Genomic DNA, 26,133 nt, shown 5'->3' with positions numbered 1-26,133 from the left:
TAAGGTGTTTTTTTTTTTCGCCCGCAACCGACACTATAGATCTGATACCAAAATTTTTGCGAAACGAGCTCTTTACTGCTACCGCTTTAAAATAGCCACGTTCATGCACCCAGCAATGTTCTCAGAAAACGGGGTCACCGGCCAGCCAGCTCATGTCGGTCTGTAGTGCGCGCCCGTTGGTGCAAGATCGCGTGCATCCGCCTTAGAGGAGGAAAATCTGGAGACTTGTTAAGAGGCCCTGCAACACTTTTTGAGCATGGTCAGAAAACGCTGCCGATCGATAGTAGAGGCTCCCGATAACGCGCCAGCCTAAAATTATAGCACTACACGCGTCCTGGAATTCGCAATAAATGATCAGTCAGCTAAAAATAGCTTTCTCTTCTCTCGACAAATCACGGAAAATAAACCCAGTAAGCTCATCTATCAGCCATTGACCGATTTGAACATGGCGTGCTCCGTTGTTACAGAGGTCGCCGCGAGAAGCCGTCGCTTGTCCACGCGTGCGCGCGAAATCGCACTGGGTGTTACAAGCTGCCACTCTAGCGTCGCCAGCGCGAACTCGGCGACGGGAATGACAGCAGGTTGGTTCGTTCCGTACGCAAGCAGAGACAGTGAAGAGATCAGAGACGTGAGAAAACAAAACAACTTTACTCTAGTGATATTGCAGCAACACGGGATCTAATACAACACTGCAATACAACTAACAAAATACGTCGACACTTGATACAACTAAAGAAATATATAACAGAAACAATAAATCAGCTTACGCGAGAGAACTATTACAAACTACACAAACTAACAACAATAGAACGACGGAGTAGAAAAGTTCGAAGATATAAACAGGTGAAGGCATACGTGTGATGACCGGCAGCGTTGTGTCCCCGACGATCGGATGCGAGAAGTCGAAGAGAGTTCTGGCACGACTGCGATGTCGGCGGTGTTGCAACGCTGGTGGTTCCGGGAGGCTAGTGCTTGCAGGTGACTTCGAGCAGGTTGAGCTAACTCGAGGCGAAGTCCCGATGTCTACGTTGCAGACGTTAATATCGCGTCACAACTAGACGAACGGCTAAGTTTAGGTGGCCAGCCGATACAGAGCCACACTAAAAACTTCTAGAAGAGATGCTTGTTGATCTGTTTCTACACCATCTTGGTCAGCGACTAGTCTGCCTAGCAGGGCAAAATCCTGCGCTTAAATCCCCCTCGTGTCTCCTCGCTCTCTTCCTTGGGGGACAAGAGACCTCTACCTGGGTCCAATCATGCGCGTTTAATTGATGGGAAACTCCGCCCCAAAAATATTTTGACCCCACCCCTTTTTAATTGGGAGAGGGCCCTCAACTAGCGAGAGTGACAACCTGTCGGGTTGTTGTCATACGGCTTGGCCACCAGAGCGTTTCCCACGCTTTTCCCCGTGGGAACGGTCAAACGTTTGGCTCTCCGCCGGTGTGTCTCGTAGTCTAATCCTTTTTCGGGGTATACCGCGGCCTTCTACGACCTTGCAGACGCCGCCACAGTTACAAAAGGATTAACCATCGGTGGCGACGTTCTAAGAAGAGCACCCCATTTTGCACTTCTCGGCTCCCTTTCATGCGCCGCCGTTTCTCACGGTCAGTCGGGGAGTACGGCGCCCGTTAATTGCCGTGACGCGGTGTCGCCAAAAATAGCCGTCCGTGGCACTGGGAAAGCCGCGTATTCAAAGAAAAAAAAATGCTTAAAGTCACGAGGCGCGAGTGATGTTTCTTGTTTGCCCCCCCCCCCCCCCATTCCCCCCTGCTTCTCGCTTTTGTCGGGACGAGAGAAGCGAGAATGTGATTGCAGCGTGTGACAAACTTTTGCAACTCCGCTAGTACTGGACGTGTTCTTAAAATTTTTGCGGCGTTCAATTTGTGAGGTACTACGCTTTTTCAGTGAATTAATTACATGGTTACTCAAAAAGTATTTCAGTACCCCTTTAAGTTGCGGCTGCTGCCCCGCAGGTCGCGGGATCGAATCCCAGCTGCAGCGGCTGCATTCTCAGTGAAGGCAAAAATGCCGTAGACCCGTGTGTTCAGATTTGGGTGCACGTCAAAGAACCCCAGGTGGTCGAAATTTCTGGAGCCTTCCACTATGGTATTTCTCATAATCATATGGTGGTTTTGGGAAGTTAAACACCACATATCAATCTATCACTCGTAAGTTCTATTTGACTATAGGATGCAAGACCCTCCTTCAAAAAAAAAAAAAGGAAAAAAAAAGTGGAGCTGTGAACGCAAACTCTCTGCGGGGATCTGTTGAGGATGCTGAAGTTTTTCTAAAAAAAACACACACACATTGAGCCAGTAGAATATGTCCCTTTGATAATAAACAGCCCGACTTGAGCAGTATGTGTAAAATCCGTGACGTTATATAGAACTGACGCACGCATTGGTACAGATGGCGCAGGGCCACCACAGCCACTCTTCAGCTACTCATTTTGGGTTGGGCCTTGTTTTGTAATGGCACCCATGTGATCGATCTGATTGGTTTTTGAGCGTTTGTACGTGTTGGCAAAGCAAACGTGAGCAGGGCCGGGTTTCTAGCAGCACCATGGTGCCATAAGTAGCCGTAACACGTGTCACTCGAAAAAATTGCGGTTTACTGTGAATCAAACATCGCAGTGGGCCTATTATTCCTACACATGTAGAAAAAAGTGAGCTGTATTAATTTTAATACAGCTCACTTTCAGTGCAACAGTCTAAAATGAGCCCTGCAGGCCCGCCGCGGTGGTCTAGTGGCTAAGGCACTCGGTCGCGGGTTCAAATCCCGGCTGCGGCGGCTGCATTTCCGATGGAGGCGGAAATGTTGTAGGCCCGTGTGCTCAGATTTGGGTGCACGTTAAAGAACCCCAAGTGGTCGAAATTTCCGGAGCCCTCCACTACGGCGTCTCTCATAATCATAAGGTGGTTTTGGGACGTTAAACCCCACAAATCAATCAATGACCCGCAGGTCGTGGGATCGAATCTAGGCCACGGCGTCCGCTTTTTCGATGGAAACGAAAATGAGGCCCGTCAACTTGAGGCCTCACCTCTCGTATCTGTTGCAGCGCGTCGGCGCGTGTCTTTTTGACGTGGCGCCGAGCCCTCATATGGAGAGAAAGATAGAAGAGAGCGCATCTTCTCTAGCCACGGGCCCTTTCTCTTTCCCAGGAGGGGGGCACGGCGCCGTGTGCCCTCTCCCTGTGAGGGAGTGTGTGTATATATATATATATATATATATATATATATATATATATATATATATATATATATGTATATGTGTGTATATATATATATATATATATATGTATATGTGTGTATATATATATATATATATATGTATATGTGTGTATATGTATATGTGTGTATATATATATATATATATATATGTATATGTGTGTATATGTATATGTGTGTATATATATATATATATATGTATATGTGTGTATATGTATATGTGTGTATATGTATATGTGTGTATGTGTGTATATGTGTGTATATGTGTATGTGTGTATATGTATATGTGTGTATGTGTGTATATGTATGTGTATATGTGTATGTGTATATGTATATGTGTATGTGTGTATGTGTGTATATGTATATGATTCAAAAAAGTTCTGTGGGTCCGGTGCAAATATAATTCAGAAATAAAGGAGCACACTTACGAAAATTTGATAGTTGTTTACTCTACGTTTCGGCCGTGGCACGGCCTTCGTCTGGATTTCGGCCGTGCCACGGCTGAAAGATAGAGTAAACAACTATCAAATTTTTGTAAGTGTGCTCCTTTATTTCTTAATAATGTGCGTGTGTGTGTGTGTGCACGTGCGTGCGTGCGCACGCTGGCTGTAAACCTTGTTCAGCGCCGGTGAACGCCATTCTGCCATGGCATGTGTGACGTCATCATGTGCTTCATGAGCTGAGCCTTCGTCTGGTACTGAAGTTCCAGCCGCGGTGAAAAATCAATGTCAAGCGGAAGAAAACTGAAGTAGCTCGATCGCACACGCTCACAACGGAACTAAATCGTTCGCCAGAATGCATACGCTTGCCAAGCAAGCAGCTTGTTACGTCACGGCTTGCGTATGTGCCAGTGTTGCCCACTTTCAGGTCGCTCGCATGTTTTAAAAGATGTTGAATTAAGTTTTCTTAAGTGTTCCACCAAATGAGCTAAAATGTCTCCAGCTTGTTTGTGAACACACAAGGATTGACACACATGACGCAGATTATGATTGAAAATCGGGTGTCTGTGACCCTTCCTATCGAATCCTTAGTCTTCAAAATATATGTTGTCTAAATGTTGCAACTTATCGACCAGACGTCTTGTGGAGGGCAAGCGAAACATGGTACACATTTGTGGCACCTGTATGGCGAAGCGCTGTGTCTGTGCATGTGAGCGTATGAGCAGAGGGAAGGAAGGACAAATGGGGCATAAGATAAATTGCTTATGCGGCTTGTCCGAACATATTTGACGTGCCTGTGCTGGTAAACTTTCATGAAATTTACATATTGTGAGTGAGTGAGTCGTCTGCCTGTTTAGCTTGGCTACACAAGTGCCGATATTGCTGTCTCAGGACTGAAAGATGTGCGCTCCGTCGTGACGGGTGGTCTGGAGTCAGTGGAGGGCCTGGCCGTGGACTGGATTGCGTGCAATCTCTACTGGGTGGAGAGCAGGCACCAAGAAATAGAGGTTTCGAGGTGTGATGGTTCCATGCGGGCATCCGTAGTGGGCGATGTCCGCCGCCCTAGAGCCTTGGCGCTGGATCCGCGAGTAGGGTAAGTGGTGCTTTTCTTGTCGTCCTTTCTCCCGCCCCTTTTGCATTCTGCAGTCCACCTCGATGGTAAAGTGATTTGTGTAGTGTGATTGGTACCTGGCTCACAGGCTCGATCCCAGCCGCGGCACAAACTATTTTAAAGTATAAAGAGATCCCCTCCCTCCCCCTTTCCGGAGAGAGAGAGAGAAATAATGTTTATTGCACCCGTCTAGAATGACAGGGGAGGAGGCTTCGGCCTCTGCCCCCAATCATCCCCCTAGTCATCGGCCGGAATTCCTTGGGACTCGGCGGTGATCAGGGCGAGACCGATGACTTGACGCTGTTCTTCGGCGTCATGGCTGTGTAATAAGGCCTCCCAGGATTCTACGTTTCTACTTGGATCATTGTAAGATGGGCGGGTCCATACCATGTGCACTAAACCCGCAGTGCTGTTGCAGTGTGCACATCTGGAGTTCAACGCTTTCGGGTGCCATTTACTGTACAGTTGAGGGTTTGGAAACAGCCCGGTTTGCAATTTTCGCCACATAATTTCCTCCTTTTTGCTCAGCTGTTTGGCTGCCTCTGGATAAATCTTACGGTGGAGTTTATAGTGTGCGGTGATTTCCTGAAACGTTCGTAGCCCCTCTCTTGTGGAGAGGGGCTGCTCGCGCGAAGGCGGCGGGTCAGTGTCGATCGACCGGAAAGCGAGCCCTCGGGCGATCGCGTGCGCCTTCTCATTCCCTTTCAGACCTTGATGGGCCGGGGACCATACTAGTGAGATTAGCTCTGCGGCTACTGCTCCTTGTCTTAGAATTTTGATGGCTGTAGCAGAGATCCTGCCCATATCGTAGTTTTTAATGGCTGACTTAGAGTCGTTGACAATCACTCGTGTGCCTTTTTGAGCTATTGCCAAAGCAATCGCAAGTTCTTCTGCCTCTGTGGTGGTTGTGTTCTTAGAGGTGCAGCACGAGACCAGGTCCCCGTTCTCGCGAACCACTACCGCTGTGTGTGCTCCCTTTCTTTCGTATTCTGCAGCGTCCGTGTAAAGCACGCCAGATCGACGTTCAAGTTTCGCCTGCAGGGCTACAGCTCTAGCTTTGTGTCTGCCCTCATGAAACGCCGGATGCATGTTTTTCGGCAGCGGTATAATTTTCAGTCTCGCCCTAGTTGATTTAGGTATGCTAGCGGTCTGCCTGGGACACTCCGTGGGCTCGAACCCCAAGCTCTCCATGATTTTCCTCCCGGTTCTACTTCTCAGAAGTCTTTGGTGCTGTGACATCATGGCGGCTTCTGTTAGTTCACCTAAAGTGTTGGAGACATCCAGCCCAAGAAGTTTAACCGTAGAGGTGTTCGGGGGAAGCCCTAGCGCAGTCTTGATGCCTTTCCTTATAATGGCTTCAATTTTATCTTTTTCTGCTCTACTTAATTTAAGATAAGGGGCAACATATAGTACACGGCTTATCACGAAAGCTTGAACTAATCTTAAAAAAATTGGCTTCCTTCATCTCCGCATTCCTGTTAGAAATGCGCTTAAGCAGGCGGCACGTCTGGTTCGCACTAGCTTCGAGTCTCCGGATAGTTTCAGTGTTTTTTCCATTTGCTTGTATGCGCATCCCTAGAATTCTAATACTGTCTACGGTTGGAATAGCATTACCATTCACTCGCAAAGCGATGTCACAAACCCTTCCGAGGGGATTGTTTGTTTTCCTTTTTTGCGATGGTAGAAAAAGAGCCTCTGATTTTTCTGCCGAGCAATTTAACCCTAGTGGTTCGAGATATTGTTCGATGGTATCTATAGCCGCCTGAAGTGCGCTTTCAATATGTCCGTCACTACCCCTGTTTATCCACAGCGATGTGATCGTCTGCGTAAATTGTGTGATGCAGATTTTCGATTCCTTCCAACTTCTCGGGAAGTCCAATCATCGCTATATTAGAGTCGGAGAGAGTACAGACCCTTGTGGCGTCCCTTTATTCCCCAATTTAATGTTTTCAAGCGACTGCCCTCCCATGCTGATAGTGGCTGTACGATTTGAGAGAAAGCCCCTCACGTAGTTGTATGTCTTGACGCCTACGTTTAGCGCACTAAGGTTCTTAAGTAAAGCTTCATGTTTGACATTGTCAAACGCCTTGGAGACGTCCAGACCCATAATTACTTTGGTGTCAACAGTCTTTTTGTCTATTATCTCCTCCTTTAGCTGTAGCATAACATCACACGTCGATAGGTGGGATTTGAAGCCTATCATAGTATCAGGGTACAGGTTTTCATCTTCCATGAACCTAGTCGGTCTTGTTTGGATGACGTGCTCCATCAATTTTCCTACGCAAGATGTGATGGAAATGAGTCTGAGATGTTCCAGACTGAGCTTTTTCTCTGGCTTAGGAATGAAGACTACATTGGCCATTTTCCAAGCTTGCGGTATTTCTCCCTTGTCCCAGCATTCTTGCATATAAGCTGCAAGTTGACGAATGGAGCCGTCGTCAAGGTTCCTGAGCATTCTGTTGTTTATTTTGTCCGGACCGGCAGCAGTTTTTGTTTTAAGTCGATTAATTTGAGCCCTGACTTCTCCAACCGTGATGGGGCTGTCTAGGTCCGGGTTTTCTGAACCAGCATAGTCGGGGAGCTTTTGAGATCCTGCTCAGCAGAGGTATCGATCCCTAACCTCCGTTAATAATTCCGTCGTCTGACCTTCACATTTATACACAAGCTTTTGAAGTTGCTGTCGGGCCTTCGACTTGGTTTTCTCTGGGTCTAATAGATGCCGTAGTAGCTGCCATGTTTTAGCACTGCCAATCTCTCTATCCATCTGATCACAGATACTACCCCACTTTTGCTTGGTAAGTTCCTATGCATAATCTTCGATCTCTCTATTCAATGCAGCAACTTCCTTTCGGAGATTTCTGTCTCCTCTTCTCTGAGTGATTTTTCGCTCTAGGTTTTTCTTTTTCTTCCACATGCTTACAAGATGTCTATCAACAACTTCCTCATCGGCAGCGTCAATCTCTTCGGTAGCGTGCTGAACCGACTGGATCACCCCTTTACTCCAATCGTAAATATCATTTATGGGGTCTTGTTCCGACCTGATATTTCTAAAGGTCACCCAATCTGTAGTTTTAACTTTTCTCTTATTGATCACCAGCGGGCCATTGGCTACGATAATCTCTAAAATTCTATGATCACTACCTAGGTCTTCGCCGGTATTGCACCATGTGGCGGCGGTGGCACTGCTGACTAGGGTAAGATCTTGCGTCATGTCTTGAGATACGCTATTTCCTTTTCTCGTTGGCTGCATTGGGTCTGTTATAAGTATGAGCTCATGTTGTTGAATTTCGTTCCACAAATTTCTGCCCTTAACCTGGGTGAATTCATAACCCCATTCCGTATGATGCTCATTAAAGTCGCCCAAAATCAATAGTAGACCATTTGCTGAAATAACCTTTGTTTTCGTGAAAAGATCGCCAAAGTTGATTTTGCACTGCCTGGGGGAACTATACACATTCAGGATAAAAAGACTTTTGTCTTTGCGCTTGCGAGGCACGAGTTCGACTGAAACATGATCGATCTGCGAGTTCTCCGTCTCGTGCTGCAATGTCGTAATGTTTCTCTTTACGAAGGTCGTAACTTGGGTATCATTACCCGACCCGGCAAAAGATTTGTAACCTGCTAATTTTGCATTTTTCTCACACTCCTTGATCGCAATAACCTCTGGTCAATCGGCGTTGGTAAGAAAAGATTGTAAAACCGCACGTTTGCGCGAGAAACCCCTACAGTTCCACTGCCAAATCGTATTACTGTGTAAGGGTGCAGAGTCATCATGGTTTAGCTTGAGCGCTTGGCATAGCCATTCTATCTGTCGGTCCCTGCTAGCAAATTCAGCCTTAATTTGCTCAATAGCATCGCCTACTTGTTTCATCTGTTTTAGTACAGCTTGGAGCATACCTTGTAATGACTTTGTTTCCACCTCAAGCGCTTCAATTCTTGCTCTGTTATTTTCTTCAATTTCGGTTTCTTTAGCCCTCTTCTTCTTTAAAGGCGGTTGGTTTGCTACCTGGGGTGTTTCCAGCGCCTTCCCTGGTTTACTGGTTAGATGAGCCTTAATCTCATCAAGTTGTTTGTGTAATTCCACATTTTGCTCCTGTAATATCCTGTTTTGCTCTTTAAGAGCATTAATCGTCTCTGTATTAGCATCCTGGGAGACCTTAGTTACCCAACCCACCTGTGGTCCTGTGGATTTTGACTTCTCCTGGGCACAATCACCACCATCATGGAATGCCTTGTGAGAAACTCCCGGCTTCTCTAGCAGTGGCAATCGGGGGAAGGATTCCGAGCGCCCTCTCGATCTATTTCGATGCTTGGATTTGCACCTCGAACGATTTTGAACCCCGTCTGTCCTGCTGTGCCGCTGCGTGCCCTCTTCGGCCTTGTGTCGTTCTTCTTGCTTCCGCACCTCTTCAAGCTTCATTTCCCACTGTCGCTTCTTTATTATACAAGGTGTCCGAAAAAGTTCTTTGCACCTTTTGTCTCCGGTCACGTGCTCCTTGCTACACAGACGGCACCTCGGCGTACATTCATGGTCCTTAGGTGGGGAGGCCACCCCACAACCTCTGCATTTTTCGTGCGGGCTGTCACATACGTCGGATTGATGTCCCAGGTCACCACACTTGTAACACACTTCATATCTCTTCTTGTAGAGAAAGCAATGTTTCATCGGCGTCCCAAAGCAGATCATTCATCTCGGCACGTAGTCGTCAACAAAGGTGATGATTACTGAAATGGAGTTGCCCATCCTTCGCACACCAAGAATAGGACGATTCTTTTAGTGTGAGAAAGCTAGTTCCAATTTTCTCTCGGAGAGTCTGATATCAAGTCTACGTACCACTCCTTTGCCACAGCTTTCAGGCGCAGCCATGTATGTCTTCACCTCGTACTCCTTGCCGTCGAGCTTTATGACTTTCAGGTCCAACATTTTCTTGGCATCATCCTCCCTGGGCGTGCTGTATATCAATATTCCTTGTTTGTCGTTGACAACTATCCTGTCCTCTTCCTGACTTTTCTGCCATGGAATGCCTGCTGCCATCCTTACTGCTCCACCAATCACAGGTGCCGAGCCTTTGGTGAGCGTCAGTCCTTTTTTGGGCCTGATAATAACCTTGTGATCCGTGTTCAAAAGACACGGTAGATGCGACGCTACTGACCGCTCCACGAGCTTTTTTCCCGCCGCTTTATATGAGGGTCTCCCGCTTACACCATGCTTGTCGCCATTGAAGCCAGCCGGCATCGCCCTGCCTTCTTTTCCGTATCCACTGCTGGTAGACGCCGCCCTGGTGGCGCCATCGCGTTCCCGTTGTTGACTCTCCTGGAGCTCTGCCACACCTTTCGACACTTTCGTTACCCAGTCAGAGTTTTCCAATTCTTCTTGATCGGCATCTCTACCATTAACAGTCACTTTCATCGTCATAGTGCCTCCGCAGACGCTCTACGAGCTGACGCCTGGAGCCTCGAACGCTGATCCGACCACCTCGGCACTAGGCCTAACGGTGGAGTTGGCGAGACGCACAACGTAGCCCTTTCCGGAAAAAAAATTTCAGGCTACATACGTTTCTGATGGAGGGGAAATACTAGAGGCCCAGGTCTTGTGCTTCTTCGGTGCACTTGGAGACCACCAAGGCAGGTGGTCGAAATTTTCGATCTATATGGTGTGCCTCATAATCGTATCGTGGTGTTGGCACGTAAAATCCCAGATATTATTAGTTCGTTAATTAGTTTGCATTTCACAAGCTTAATGCACTCCTTTCCTCTGCACCCCACTTTTTTCCCTTCAAAAATTAAAAATGCTTAATTTGTCAAAGAAACGTGTGTGTGTGTGTGTGTGTGTGCGTGTGTGCATGTGTGTGTGCGTGTGTGTGTGTGTGTGTGTGTGTGTGTGTGTGTGTGTGTGTGTGTGTGTGTGTGTGTGTGTGTGTGTGTGTGTGTGTGTGTGTGTGTGTGTGTGTGTGTGTGTGTGTGTGTGTGTGTGTGTGTGTGTGTGTGTGTGTGTGTGTGTGTGTGTGTGTGTGTGTGTGTGTGTGTGTGTGTGTGTGTGTGTGTGTGTGAGAGAGAGAGAGAGAGGGAGATATCTAACAGACAATAATGCCAAGGAATGTATAGGGGAAGTTTCTGCTCACGGCAACGTATTTTGTCACCCACTTTTTTTCTTCTTATTTGCTTTACATTGGTTCTAAAAAATTCCCCTATAAAAAATCCAGGAGCTTCTGTATCGCATCGTACTGAGTTAGCACAGAGTTGATCATAGCGAGCCAAGATTTCCACCAACTCTTAGCACGTGTCACTTCAGTCGGGTACAGAATGCTTTAGACCGCAAAGTGCATAATGTTCACGTGTGCTCGAAGGCCTGACTTGGGCTTTTAAATGAGCGAGCCTGAGTCTGGCCTGGCCCGCCGGACAATGCTTCAGACGGCCCGGGCTTTCATGCCTGTCCGGGCCCGTGTATTGCTATAGTACCACTGACACGAACTTTTTCGCTTTTCGTGTTTTTCCATCAAATGATAGACCAAGCCCCCGAAAGCATATAAAATGTACCGGTAAGCGTGAGTACTCCGGGAAAAGTTATGGCATGTTTTTGAAAGCTAGTTTCTATTCCTACTATACCCTGACGTCACGACATGGTATGAGCAGCGCAAGGGTGGAAGTTTAGCGCCAATTGCGCCATCCTGCACCAGACTGCGCATGAACGACAATTTCCGCGATAACTGTTGGTCGGAATGTAAACAGCCCAATCTAGCCGGTTACTATCGTCGACCGAGCCACACTGAGTGTTGACTAAACAAAGGACGCGGCTGAATCCATATACAGTGTAGTTTGATGGTTCAAACTAGTGTACTAGAAGTTAGTTCGAACATGTACTTTGGTTCATACATGGGACTTGCTAGTGTTCGCGTCATCTCCGTGCTTTCCCCGCAAAAATGGTGGCACCAACACGAGTAACTGTCCATTGTCTAGTAATGCAGTGTAACGCTAATTTGTACCAGCTGGCCACGTGGCATGATCATGCAACAAATGGCAGTGCGTGTTTACAAGTACTAATGTGATTCTCTTGACGTGCGCCATCGCCACCAATAAACAAATAAAGTACACCAAAATACCCACAAGAAAGTATTTTCTTCCTTTTTTGCCAAAGTTCAGAAAAGAAACTCTGCTGGAACTCTCGCACGATCGTTTCATAGCGTGCAATGGTGACATCAAGGAACATTTCGAAACTATTACACGGTGAGGGATACGCAGCGACTGAGATGGCGACAGCACGGACACTATCGGCTTTCTACGATGTATGTGCTCTTCTCCTATCGTGATCTAATACTTAGCAGCAACTGACAGTTCCATTGAAACACAAAGCGGTCGCATAGACTTTATCTCCTGGTTAGTTGCGTACAGCGTGATGCATATATGCTGCCCACGCCTGTCACGCCGCCGCTGCCTGGCTCATCCCCACTCCGCTCCAGAGCGAGCACAGATGGTGCTCGCTTTGGAATGGACTGTGTTTAATTAGCATGGGGATAATCTCCTGCCAAGCGAATTTGTGTGCCGTGATTATCTGTTGGTTATGAAAACAAGTGATAAGCATCCCATTGCCTATGCCTTGTTTTCTCAGTTATTTTTCTGTCAGCTGTGATGTTTAATGATGGGAATACACACACATTTGGAGGTGGTAAGTTTGGTAAAGTCATTAGTACTAAATGTTTAGCAAAAAGCATTGGAATTTTTTTTACCAGAAATAATTTTGATTGACGATGACGTTTGACCCTAGAAAGCTGCTCCAAAAACGCACATTTTGGTGCTCCGAACCTGCTCCGAAACTCTCCTTTTACTGTGCCATAGCTTCTCCAAAACAGCATTATTCCTGAGCTGCCCCGAAACACTTGAGTCCACTTACATAAAATTTATTTATCTGAAAAGTAGCGACACTATCCTCCGCGCGCGCGTTTTCATCCGCGATTTTTCTTCGATTTCTCCTTGGAGGTGGTGTTGGGTGAACCCCCCCAGTGGCTCGCTGAAGCCGCATTCGGAATCATTGCGCGCGCTTGTTTGATCGGTTTCTCGGACAGTCGTGACGAAAGTAGGCTTCCGATAGGACATAGTGATGAGCATTTTTTTCAAAAGACTCTTCGATAAATACAAGTGGAGGTGCTTCAGAAAAAAAAAAGCATTTATTTAGAGGCTGAGTGGTCTACCTCTCCGTTGCCACTTCGGCCGTCAATAGAGTTTTAGTTTGATGTTCTTACGACCCGCTCCACTCCGAGTAGGCCAGCGGCACTTATGCGTTGTCCTTTCCGGAGCGGAACACTCACTGTTGCAGTGCCAAGTTCAGCCTTGTTAAATAAAATTACAAATTGTTATTTTACAAATTGTTCACGAATTATTAGTATTTGCTCTCGCAATGTGTTACCAGTCTGTTTCATGGAAGAAAAATGAAGCGTCGTCTTGAATATTGCCGCGCAATAGTGTGGTCCCTAGAATATATTCTAGGAACCATAGCGATAGTCAGCGAAGTTGCATTCCAGAGCACAAGAAAGGACGCGCGTTGCGCCTCCCTCTGCTTGCGAAAACGGCAGTAGTGACCTAAAAAATGGGAGAGTGTCCAAAGCGCCGCGCCAATACATATGGGAGGAGTGACACGGCCGCCTAGATCGGGCACACCGCCACACGCGCTCGATCCAGGCGGTTGTGGGAGTGAGAACCTTTTGTGGTGAACTTCCGCCACACGACAGAATTATTGGTTAAGAAGAATTGATCTGTTAAGAAGATGAAGCAAGCCGGGACTGATATGTGGAAAATTGGCATGATTATGAAGTCGGTACTAGAGATCTATCGAATTTTTAAGCAGGAAATTGCCAAGGAAATGATCTATAATATCCGGGATAGTTCTCTGTTTGAGGCCAGGATGGGAGTATTGCGAACCAAGACATATCGGGCCAAATACGAAGGGGTAGACACGGTATGCAGTGCATGCGGAGAGGAGGAGGAAACTGACGAACACTTGATAATGTTCTGTAAAGGGCTTCACCCTATAGCTCAGGATGATGGTGCAGAGTTTTTCAAAGCACTGGAGTTTAGGGACAGGGAGGGCAAAATAGGCTTTAAGCAGGTAGAATTAACTAGGAGGTTATCTGATTGGTGGCTAAAGTCAAGGCACGAGAGAAAATTAAACCCTTCACTGCAAAGTACCAGTCCTCAACCTCACTATTTAAAAAAAAAAAAAAAAAGATAAATCTAGTTTTTTGGTTCGCTGAGTATTACGGCTTGGTGGCGTTAGCCACCGCCTGATCTAAAGGGTACAGCCATATCCATCCATCCATCCATCCATCCATCCATCCATCCATCCATCCATTGTAAGCTTTTCCCGCACGCCTGATAGGCGCCTGATATTTTTGCGGTTGTTAGCTAACATTGCGATCATTTTGGTGATACTGAGTACTATGTCCCTGCAACATAATACTGCATTGACTCACCGCGCTTAGAACGTGTTTGTGTGGTGCGAAAGGGAGATCTGGTTTGTTTATGTCTAGCTGGTATATTACCGCAATGGTTCACACATACTCCACCATCTGAGGAACGCTTTCTGGATGCAATTTATCATGAGCGGAGGGGGCTTAATTTAGTTATGTGTGGAATGACGAATGTAGACTAGCTACAGGAAATCATAAGCTAGAAATTGTATGAATAACCACTAGAACGTAGCAGGTGTGAGCACAGTAAGTGGCTAGCTCATGCTAATGGTTTTAAGACCTTTTTTATTTCTTGTATTATATTTCTTTTCTAGGTCTTCCTCTTGCCCTATCTTGTTTTCTCAAATAGTTGAAAGCTTCAAATAGCTCGTAAGAAGCCGTATGTGCCCGTCGGTGCGGGCATGGTACTAAAAAAATAAAAGGTAATTGGCGCAACTCTAGAGTCTCTTTCAATTGGTTCATGATTGGCACCATTGTATGACTAACATGAATAATTGGTGGCGAGATCAATAACTGGACATGTTTACTTTTTACGCCATCATTAACAATAAAAACTCGCGAGGCCATTAATTGTGCTATCGCCTAAGCCAGCTCGTTGGGAAATGCATTGTTCTTCTTCGTCGATAACTTTAATTCACCCCTCCCCCCGAGAGTTTTCTGCATCGATTGTGGTTTTGCACTACCTGTAGGGTCTTAAATAAATTCAAGGTCCTGCACCTCACTTTGTTTTGCACTGCATCCGCGATTGGTTGGCCGATATCAAAGATAGTGTAAAGTGACGATGCCATAACGAGGTGACATAATGGCGTCACACTTCGGCATCGTTTATGTCATGGTGACTTCATCACGTGATAATTTTTTTAATCACTCGTGCACACAGGTGTGGTCGTGGAGGGGGGGGGGATTGCAAAGTGATCAACCACATATATTGACAATATATGGAAGGGGTGCTGCGACTCGTGGGTGGTAGGCTGAAAATCGGCCCCAAACATTGACATAATAGGTATGGGGCCACGCTGGGATGAATCTTCACCCCCTCGCCACCTGACGGGGGAACCACTCAATTGCTAACCCGCTTTTGGCCATAGTGGAGGGTGCATGTGCACTCACATTCCCTCTCCGCTAAGCTGCTGAGCGGAGCCTAAATACGCCAAACTAAAACTCTCTAATAATGTGCACCCCCGCTGCAGTGGCATGGTGGTTATGGTACTCGACTGCTGTTGCGGCATTGAATCCCGGCTGTGGCGGCCACGTACATTTTTCGATGGAGGCGAAAATGCTCGGAGCACGTGCGCTTGATTCAGGTGCACGTAAAAAAGACCCAGGTAGAAAAACTTCCGGAGCTCTCTACTACGGCGTCTCTCACAATCACATCGTGGTTTTGATTTGGGACATTTTCGACGGAGGCGATAGGCACGTGGAAGCTCACACATACACATGCGTGCACACGCGTACAACGCACTTGCGAATACATACAAGCATAAATGCATGCACATAATTGCTTGTGAATAGACATGTGAAAATGCACGCTCGCACAATAGTGCACATGTACACACACATGCACACGCAATCTCATTCATATACATACACATACATGCGTACACATACATGCGTACACATACATACATGCGTACACATACATACATGCGTACACATACATACATGCGTACACATACATACATGCGTACACATACATACATGCGTACACATACATACATGCGTACACATACATACATACATGCGTACGTACATGCCTGGAGGGTTCATGGCGCACGTGAGGAACGAAAAGCGCGCGAGATTTACTTGCACGAGCTTTTTGTTACGTCAGGGTCACCTGATTAGGTGGTAGCACGTGTCCCAGCCATTCAGCTGGGACGCGAACAAGGAGGTGAAAAAAGGAGGTCGGCGGCGCATCAAGAGTGTGGCGGCATAGATCTAGAAGTGTCGCAATTTTCCAAGATCTAGACGCTTTCACCCCTGGCAGCACCACCAAACGATGGTATATGCACGCACAAGTTTTCATGACTTATCGTCGTCCGCGCATTGCTTCTTCAATCGTCAGTCCAGCGCGCTGCACGTGTGGCAACTGTCGCGGCACGGGGGACAACGTTCGACCATCCGTAGTCGGTCAACAACTGCATGTTGTGCATGTACGCAACCGGAGTGAAACACGGGGAATAGTATAAAGCCCGCTTTGGTTGGCGTTCGGTCTCCGCCTTGGTCGCGGTTCGCGAAGGTGGCCCGTGACACAGTTGACTATAATATCAAAATAAAATAACTTATCGGCATTTGCTGTACGTCACTCTTGCTCATAGCTGTCTGGAGATCTGTATGGCAGAATAAACTTTCCTCCGAAAAAAAGGTGTCTGTATCGCTTTAAGTGTGTCACTGTCAGCATAAGCATCAGTAATCAAAACACTGACCAAGGACAGAAGGATGCAATATGGTAGGAAGTTATGAGTAAAAAGCCCAAGAGTGTATGAAGTAATGAGCAGCCCTAACCCTATAGAGATGTAGAACCCATCATTTATTACAAGAGTTAAGAAATTTAGTATGCTAAAACTTTTACACCTTTGATCAATTGCTTGATGCCCAGCTGTCAGAATATTCATCTGTCGAGCTTATTATTTATTATTTATTTATACATAGTGCAGCCCATCATGGGCTATGGCAGGAGTGGCAATAAATTTCATGTCAAGCAAAGACAAAAAAATCTGTCATTGGCAAAGCGTTTATACAGTCAAAAGTTGCAGGAATGTAGCTATATTTGTACAAATCAGTGTGTTTTAGTGTTGCTAGGATATTTGCTGATTAAGCTTTTCAGTTAATTTGCACACTCTTTTCAAAGTTCGGCTTCGTAATTTTACCTGCTTACAACATTAACTTCATGTGCACAGGTTCCTCTTTTGGACTGACTGGGATAATGAAAACCCACGAATTGAGCGAAGCTACCTGGATGGCAGCTCAAGAAAGGTGATAGTTAATGTGGGCGAGTACAGTAACCTGCCAGAATCTTTGCCCAATGGAATTACGCTGGATTATGCGGTCAATAGAGTCTATTGGATTGATGCTGGGTAAGTTAAGAAATAACACATTATCCTGTCTGTCTAGCAAAAGAGCCTGAAAATTGTCAAGCCAACTTCCACTTTTCGTAATGCCTTCCTCCACTCATAATGTAATACAAGTTAAAATTCAAATTGTTTTTTCAACCTTTTTATTATGTCTGTGTTTTATTAACAGTCCAGTGGATCCCTTGTGGGATCTCTCTTGAGTCACCTTCACTTTTCATTTTTGCACATGCACCCCGTATATACATTCTTCATTGCAAGCTTCCCTCTCCTCCTTCTTGCACCCCCTCGCCCTCTTTTTGTGTAAGAAGCTTTAGTAGCTCCGGTTCACTTGAGTGTGCTGCATTAGGAGTGATGGGAAATAAAGCATCACGTTGGCATTTCCTGCGAACATTTTCATTCATGTCACATGGCCGGTTTTTGTGGTGCCAAATTTTGGTCGATGATTGTGTGTGCTTTTATTCTTCAGTCTCAAAATTTCGTTACAGGTCTGGCTCAATCCACACTGTTAAATATGATGGGACAGACCATAAAAAAATACTTCACTTGTCAACATTTTCCAAGCCTTTTTCAATGGATGTGTTTGGTGATTACTTTTATTGGACAGACCTTGCATTTTCTAGTATATATAAGGCAAGTATTCTCATCTTCACTTCACGTTTTGTTGTGCATGTTAGTGTCAGTTGGCTTCCGAATGCATTCTCACAATAAATGTTTGATTACCAGGCACATCGGTTTTCATTGAACGCATCTCAGAAGGTGGTTCTCCATTCCAGTAGTACACTCTATCAGGCTGCTATTGTTCATCCTTCTAGACATCCCACGTGTAAGTAAATTATTGATTACGAGGTAAAGCAAACTTGTCCGTCATTGATAAGGACTTTCACCTTTTCTTTGTTCAAGGTACCCTATCATTTAGAGAAGTGATTATCATTTTCAGCTTTGTGTTCCAACTTTCTTACTTTGTAACCATGTTTTATTTTGTATTACTGGTTCAGTTGTACAGCCTGTGAACTTGTAAAATGTTTTCTTTTAGACAACACAACAAATTATTGTGCCAATAACAATGGCTTCTGCAGTCATCTGTGTGTTATGGGAGATGATCGGCCTTTGTGTATGTGTCCATATGGCCTGCAACTTAGCTCCGACAAGCGGACTTGCAAAGGTAAAAAAAATGTGCACAATTTATTGCAATCTGCTGATGGAATGGCTGAATCGCCTTGATTAAATGCACAGTTCCCATGTGAGTTTTTGTAATTTTTTCTTTTGTTGCAATTTATTTTTACAGATCATGAACCACTGGTTCTTTATCAAACAAAGGAGACAAATATTGTCTATTTTGCCTACACAGAGGATCCGTTTCGGTGGATTTATCCTCCTGTGAAGCTACACGTAAGCTTTTAGTATTGTTAAAAAAGAAAGTCCAGCAGCCACGAAGGTAGATGTATAGTACTAATTTTTCACTTCCCATCACTTGGCACATTACTTCTACATGCGCCCCCAACACTACTAGTACTTCATCTTTTTTGTGTATGTGCACTAAAATGTGTATGTGGCTTTCTTTTTGAGGTCAGGCCCCAATGAAAGCTGTCTTAAACAAATCCTTGATGATTTTTAAATTTTCTTGCAGGTCACTGCTTTTGCCTTAACCTTCGATAGCCGAAATGAAGTTTTGTACTGGATTGAAGGGAGAACGATAAAAAGACACATGCTCAAGACCTACACTACTGAAATATTTGCAAAATTTGGTAAGACTTTTCAACTCTCCTGGTATGCCTGTAATAATCTTCAATGCAACTCTAAACAAAATTAACCCAAACTTAATGCTTATTAGCCTGAAATTTATTTTATTATTATTATTAGTATTATTATTCTGACAGTACTATATGCTGTGGTAAAAGAGAAGGCTAGCAGTACTTTACGAATGAATAAATAAATAAATAGTTTCTCGGCATGTATTAAACAAAAGAGCATGATTGTGATGGTAGAGGCTGCACGTTGGTTACTTTCGATAACCTTAGTTATCAGCTTTCTAAAAGTGTTGTAGCGGGTGTGGAATAAATTGTGAGCCCTCCACTTGCATTTTGTTATTAGCATAAACTTAAAAGGACCTCTGAAACGCTTTTTAAAAGTTTTGTGAGTGTTTGAGCTAGAGCATCATCAAACCATTCGCACCACAAATTAAGTGACGCACCATGTACCAAGACCACTACGGACAATTATATTATACCCTCGTTCTCACCTCTGCCTGCCCTTCTTAACTTGAAAGGCATACTGGCATCGCTGGCAATTGCAGAGCTTTCATGAGAGCGCTCGACGATTTGAGCTTTTACCAGTCTAGACTTCTTAGATGGCACGCCGACAGGTTGCGCGCAGTTTCGGAGGTTATCACACTGTGCCTGGCAGCACGCATGCCATCTGGCAGCAGAGACGAAGATCGCAGATTGGTTCATATCTTCCCGACAGGTGCTGCCACCCTACCAGCCGATCTTACTTCCACGCATTCTACAGCACATGACAGCCAATGCTCTGGCCTCAAGTGGCCGGAGCACGTTGCTCTGTGAATGCGCGGTTGAAGACGCGTTTGGCCGAGTCGCAACAATATGTGTCGATCTGCACGGATTCGCAGCTTTAAAGCGTAATAAATTACACATTTTACACGAAGAGCCCAAATCAGTCTCTAATAACCTTTGGGACTTGGTCTACCGGCCCAATGTGTTTGTACAAAATCGTCAAAATTGTTTCAGAGTCCCTTTAATAATTTCCACATGGTATGATCTTTGCTGTCATTTTCATGAATGTCGACTTTCTCATTGTATTACTGTAGTTGGAGTTAAGCTTATAACAGTGATAGTGTGGCAATATAACACATCATGGATAAACTGCCTGGGAGGTTTTTTCAGGTGATTTAAATATGAAGACGTAGTGCACTTTGGCTGTATATTTATGTGTTGGCCTTTACCAGAATAGATGCAAAACCTAATGTTTCTTTATGTGAAATACATTGTTTAGAATATGTATCAACCAACCGATTACAATTTTTTACATTCAGACATGTTTTAAATTTCACACATTTCATCAGGTTGACTTACAAAAATTCTGTCTATGAAAAGCTTCCTTCATCGGTGTCCTTTGAAGTTTTCTTTTTCTTTCTATGAATTGGGAAGGAAGCTCAAAGAATGCAGGCCTATTCAATTCATTCATACAGGATATTACAATATGTGACATCAGTAGCAGCAGTTTCCCTCTCTGCAGCAGCCCAGTGGCTGTGGTGTTGTGCTGGTAAGCTTTATTAGGTTGGGGTCGATCCCAGCTTCGACAGCCACGTTTTAAGGCAAGCAAAAGGCATTAACGCTTTCAGGTACTTTATCCTTCATTGACCCAAGAAGACAATTCCTGGTCAATTGATTTCAAACTTTTTTTTTTGGTCTAGAGTATACAAGAAAATGGGAAATTTAATTTGGATGAACAATGAAAAAAAAAACTAATGAAATTTGATTATTTGTACAAAGTAAACTTGATTAGAATTTATCTGATTAATTTACACAGCTGTTAACTACAATTCATAACATTGTTTGTGCATGAAAATAGATTACAACTTCATTGGAGACCATTCAGATGGAGCTGTCTTACATGCTGAGCAAACATAAACTTCGAAAAATTTTATTTACACACCGTGAAGACGAAAAAGTTTGTCTCTGGAAAACTCCATTTTCAAACTCACTGTGCACCGTAGATGCTCAACATGCAGCACCATATCATTGAGTTAAGTAATGTCTTCCACACTAGAAATGCAAATTGAAGGTAATGTTTGCTTCAGAATTAACTGCGCTTGCTCGAAGAAGGGACCCCAATCGAGGTCACAGAGACTGAAGAGGTTATGCCTAATTGTCAAAATTTTTGCGGCTGTAACTGAAGAAGCGTGTTTCTGCAAGCTTTTTTTTTAGTCTTTCTAATTCCAAGTTTGTAAAAGTAAAGCTTGCTGGGTGAGTTTGTAGGATGATGTACTGAACAGAACAAAAGATGAAAACAAAGGAGAGACAAAAGTATGGTATGTTGACTCTCAACTGGAATGTTGTTGAAAGAAGACTAAATTGAAACCTCTTATGTAGCGTTATTTAAGGCAACATTTTGTGCCTGTTCAATGAAAAAAAAAAATGCATTTGAGTGTCGGTGCACTATCCTGTCATCCCCTCTTTTCTGTCTTAATCCTGTACACTGTTTATATGTTCTCCAAAGTTGTGTGCTGCACTTAAGGTTCGTGCATCAGTGAAGTGCCTGTTATACTACAAAAATTTAGTGCATTTGGCAAACTTAAAAAAAAAAAAACACTTTCTCTCCCTCTCCCCTATATTTTTGTATGCTGTAAACAGCAGCATTGCTACTCTAGTCCCAAGATGATGGGTATAACAGCTGTTCAGAAAGATGTTCACTTCCTTTCTCACTTATTCTGCCAGGGTCCTTGGTGAAGTTGACTGCACTATCGATCGACTGCTTATCTGGCAACCTGTACATAGGAAACTCTGTGCAGCTCAACAGCGAAATTCGCAGCCAGATCTCTGTGTGTTCAACAGGCGGACGGTACTGCAGCAATCTCATCTGGGATTCTGTGCGACATGTCAGTGATCTTGCAGTGGATGCTGTGAACAGGTTGGTGGACCATTGGGACAAATTTGCTTGCCAAGTATGCATAGTCTGTGACAGCCATAGAAGCTTTAGCTACCCTCTGTTTCGAAGAAACTGGTCTTATTGGGAATTTCAGTGATGGTACTTTCATAAAACAAAAAATTGATGCTTTCTGTGTCATAGTGATATTCAGTAAGACTGAGTAGATCGTAAAGATGTAGACAGTGATGAACAGTCTATAAACAAGGCAGGTTTTCTTGCATAACATATCTTGTTCGACTTTGTGTGGCTGGTGCAGCAAATCAAAAGCTCTTTTATGCTGTTGTATTGCAAGCTAGTTTCAAAGAGCTACTCAGGGAAGTAATTTGCTGTAATAAATATTTATTGTACTATGTCTACTGTAAAAATGTTCAGTTGCTCTGTATTAACGGCACTGCAGCAATGAATACGAAGGACAAGATGAAGACAGGACATACGCTGTACTCACAACTAAACTTATTGACAAAAATGCCCTTTATATGCAGCCAGCATCGTCGCCCAAAAGTAAATTGTCACAGATGGTGAAAAGTAAACCACACCAAGATTAGAGGAAAGGGCAAATGGCCTGTTCGTAAACATACACGATAAAGACATTATAAAAAGGCACTAATATGCACATGTTGACGAGCTACTCAAATTCATGTTTGAGAAGGTTACAGATGCTTGTCTGATGCATTTATCTTTTAATCTGGTGATGTGAAAGCGTTCAATTAATCCTCTTATTTTATTGTGATGTCATGAAAGAACAATGGTATCAAGAAAATGTGGAATGCATCCACACAAGACATATTGGCTAGATATGTAGTGGAATTAGAAGGGGAGAGTGAGCGTCAGTGTTCTTGCAGCCCTGTGTTCATGTGCCTCCTGCTTTGACCAATGTAATTCCACCAATTGTCTTTCGTGTAGATGCAATCCATGTTTTTTATTGGTACCACTGTCCTTTCATGATATGACAACAAAATAACCAGAATTGAAGCGTTTCACGTCACCAGATTGAAAGATAAATGCATCAGGCAAGCATGTCTAACCCCGCTAAAGAAAGTAATTTGAGTGTCTCATCAGTACCTATGTATTATAGGGCCATTACATAATGTTTTTATTGCTGTGTATGTTTATCACTAGGCAGTTTGCCTCCAGCTGTTATCTTGATGTGGTTTGCTTCACACATCCATGGCAATTTTTCTTTTTGCGTGACTATGCTGGCTGCATATAACATTTTTTCTAAAATAAAAAAAAATGTTTAGAGTACAGTGCATGTCCTGTCTTAATCCTGTCTTTTGTATTAGTTAATAGTGACTGCACTGCCATGATACATCAGTATGAACCCAGACCAACTCTCCCACCTAGCCATTAATCTGAGGCATATCTATGCTAAACTTTGGTTTCTTTTTTATGCTTTCTCATCTGAATCGTCTATGAATATTAGGGGCAGCAGCTTGCAGGTGTAAGTACTACTAGACTCAACATTACAGAATTTTGCTGTTGTAATTTGTTTAACTTTACAGTGGCTATAAGATCTTTTTTTGCTTGTAGACTTGTTTTGTGGATGGAGCGAGAGCGTGCAGCAGCTGACCAAGATTTAATGACAGTTAAAGCTGCACACCTGAATGGCTCCATTACACGGATGTTGCACACATGGACCTGTCCCAGAAATGCTGCAATGAAAGGTACTTATCAGTATTGAAGTTGCCTTTCACCGTAATTAATTAGCACTCGTAAACATGAATGCACACCCTGCCCTCTTACAGAGATGCCACACTAAAAAATGCAAGATTTTTTCTAAAATTACAGCTTTCTTTAACTGCTTTCATGACAAAAAAAAATCAAGGCTCTAGTTGAACTTGAAAAAGGCTAACATTACCTTTAAAAGGGCCCTACAATGCTTTTTGAGCATGGTCAGAAAATGCTGCATATCAGTAGTAGAGGCTTTCGAGAACACGCGAGCAAAATGTTAACGTGCAGCACGAGACCTGGAATTCACAATAAATTATCGATGTAACGCCCCGCCGCGGTGGTCTAGTGGCTAAGGTACTCGGCTGCTGACCCGCAGGTCGCGGGATTGAATCCCGGCAGCAACGGTTGCATTTTCGATGGAGGCGGAAATGTTGTAGGCCTGTGTACTCAGATTTGGGTGCACGTTAAAGAACCTTAGGCGGTCGAAATTTTCGGACCCCTTCCTTACGGCGTCTCTCATAATCATATAGTGGTTTGGGACATTAAACCCCACATATCAATCAATCAATATCTGAGAACTTTAATCTCGCAAGCTTCACAATCATATGTTCATTATTAGAGGAGAAAATCAAGGTTGAAGTTTTATTTTTAAATTTCGCACCCGAAATCGCCCTGGTTGATGGCGAACATGTATTATTCCTATTTTCGCAATTTGGGCTCGATGAAATTTTCTGAAACTTGGAATGTTGGGCCTATGCAGTGTTGGTGGTAAAGCGTTGCAAGTAACACAGTTACCGGTCAGGCGTTACTCTTTTCGGCAACTTAGTTATGTACTTGTTTACAATTACACTACTGTAATGGGTAACATACTTACATTATCATTTTTCGGTAACATGTGGTGTCGCGTTACTCGTTACTTTTTCATCGTCTGGGTCTAGGTGCCATTTTTCCAGAGCTCGCCCCCGACAAATTATTTCGATTGAGTGTTGGACAGCTGTTAGCTAGCCAGGTATAGGCGAGGAATGCATGGGCCGAATCGGTTTGTGGAAATTGCGGGTAGAAATTTCTGAAGACGCACTGACTCTCTGTGTGAAAAATTGGGCCATCTCCCTTCAAAGCTTGGAAGAAAGCTGTGGAATCCACCACGAGAAACTGTATGGACATGCTTTTCATGGAAGTGGATTGTAGCAGGTTGATTTCTGGCACCCGAAAGATAGGCCACCCAAAGAGAAAGGGCATTGGCCGGTTTACACCTTACCACGTGTTCAATGTGGTGCTTTGTTGGGGGAAGGAAAGAACTTCCCCGAGGGCAACATAAAAACGATGTCGGCAAGTTTTAGTGAAAAAGGAGTACTACACTCGCTGAGAATAGCGAGGTGAACGACCAACCACATAGCATTTGTCAAGTTCCGTGCCTACGACATAAAAGCCGATTACTATTAGCAACTTCTGTTCTGTTTTGCTGTGGAAAGGTGTAGGTCCATATTACCTCGGCTACTCCGTATAGATAAGTTCTGCAGTGAGAAACAAAAAAAAAAACGAAGGTTATTCAAAGTGAACAATCGCAAAAAAAAAATGCACACACACAGTAAAACCTCAATAATTCAAACTGCTATTTTGAAATCCTTCTTAATTCAAAATATTTCTGTGGTTCCATATTTTGCAATGCAAGTCTGAGCATATAATTTGAAGTGGTGGTCAGCATCAGTTTGGTTGATTAGAAAACTTTGGATGCCATGTGCCAATTCCTGATCCCAATTTTGCCGCAAGTTCGTGGAAACGACTGCTCTTGAGAGCCACAAGGCAATGGCAATGTAGCGATACTAATGAGTGGCAGCTGGAGCACGTACTTCTGGAGCCCACTTCTGGAAGTACTAGCTGGAGCCCACTAGTACTTCCAGCGCCAAAAAGAAAAAGGGAGGACAAAAAAAAAAACGGTCTTGTGGTCAATCGAAACGTGCACCTGCGGAGAGCAATACGTGCTTCACTGTAGCAGAGCGATGACGTGCGGGCTAATCGAGTATTTCTAGCTACGTCAGCACATTATGATTTACCCATTCTTTGTGGGATTGTTGACAAATTGAAGGGGACAGCGTAAAGAGTAACAATGTTTAAAAACATTTTTTTGTATTATATTTGACATCTTCAGCCCTTTCTGAACCAGAATCATTCGTTTGTTTGTCTCGGTGGTTTTTTTTTTTTTTCTCTAAAAATTGCATGTTTCAAAACTTGTGCGGTGGCCTGCCATGCCTCCATTGTTATGTACCAAGGGATTCCTTACAGTTTAAACATCATGCATGTAGCCATATGGAGAGGTTGCAGTTTGCAAGCTGGAATGCGTTTGGCACATTCAGAAAATAAAGGGTCCAGAACTTCGAAAATGAAAGAAAGCAGACGCATCAAGCTTTCTGTCAGGAAATCTACATATGGCTAGGGACGTCTCATTGGTGTCGTCATTTGTGAGCACTGAAACTATTATTGTTTGGT

The 26,133-nt window shown here is 44.2% G+C and overlaps 2 protein-coding genes across 3 annotated transcripts in view; one reads left to right on the top strand and one right to left on the bottom strand.

Annotated features, from left to right (window-relative positions):
* LOC119176106 (low-density lipoprotein receptor-related protein 2) overlaps positions 1–26,133 on the top strand; it is a 151,410-nt gene that overhangs the window by 49,944 nt on the left and 75,333 nt on the right. For both annotated transcript variants that reach the window (XM_037427248.2, XM_037427246.2), the window contains 9 exons: positions 4,559–4,760; positions 17,137–17,313; positions 17,796–17,940; positions 18,034–18,133; positions 18,344–18,472; positions 18,596–18,699; positions 18,938–19,055; positions 21,765–21,957; positions 23,506–23,639. In XM_037427248.2, coding sequence (XP_037283145.1) covers positions 4,559–4,760; positions 17,137–17,313; positions 17,796–17,940; positions 18,034–18,133; positions 18,344–18,472; positions 18,596–18,699; positions 18,938–19,055; positions 21,765–21,957; positions 23,506–23,639 — 1,302 coding nt within the window. The remainder of the gene's footprint in view (positions 1–4,558; positions 4,761–17,136; positions 17,314–17,795; positions 17,941–18,033; positions 18,134–18,343; positions 18,473–18,595; positions 18,700–18,937; positions 19,056–21,764; positions 21,958–23,505; positions 23,640–26,133) is intronic.
* LOC142775533 (uncharacterized) lies at positions 4,885–6,207 on the bottom strand. Its single transcript, XM_075876980.1, has one exon. It carries the CDS (start codon positions 6,018–6,020, stop codon positions 5,016–5,018), a length of 1,005 nt encoding a protein of 334 aa, XP_075733095.1. The 5' UTR covers positions 6,021–6,207; the 3' UTR covers positions 4,885–5,015.

This window comes from Rhipicephalus microplus, chromosome X (genome assembly GCF_043290135.1).
Source record: "Rhipicephalus microplus isolate Deutch F79 chromosome X, USDA_Rmic, whole genome shotgun sequence".
Taxonomy (NCBI): Eukaryota; Metazoa; Arthropoda; class Arachnida; order Ixodida; family Ixodidae; genus Rhipicephalus; species Rhipicephalus microplus.
Note: the sequence above shows the minus strand (reverse complement) of the source record. Positions and strands in the feature narration are given on the sequence as shown.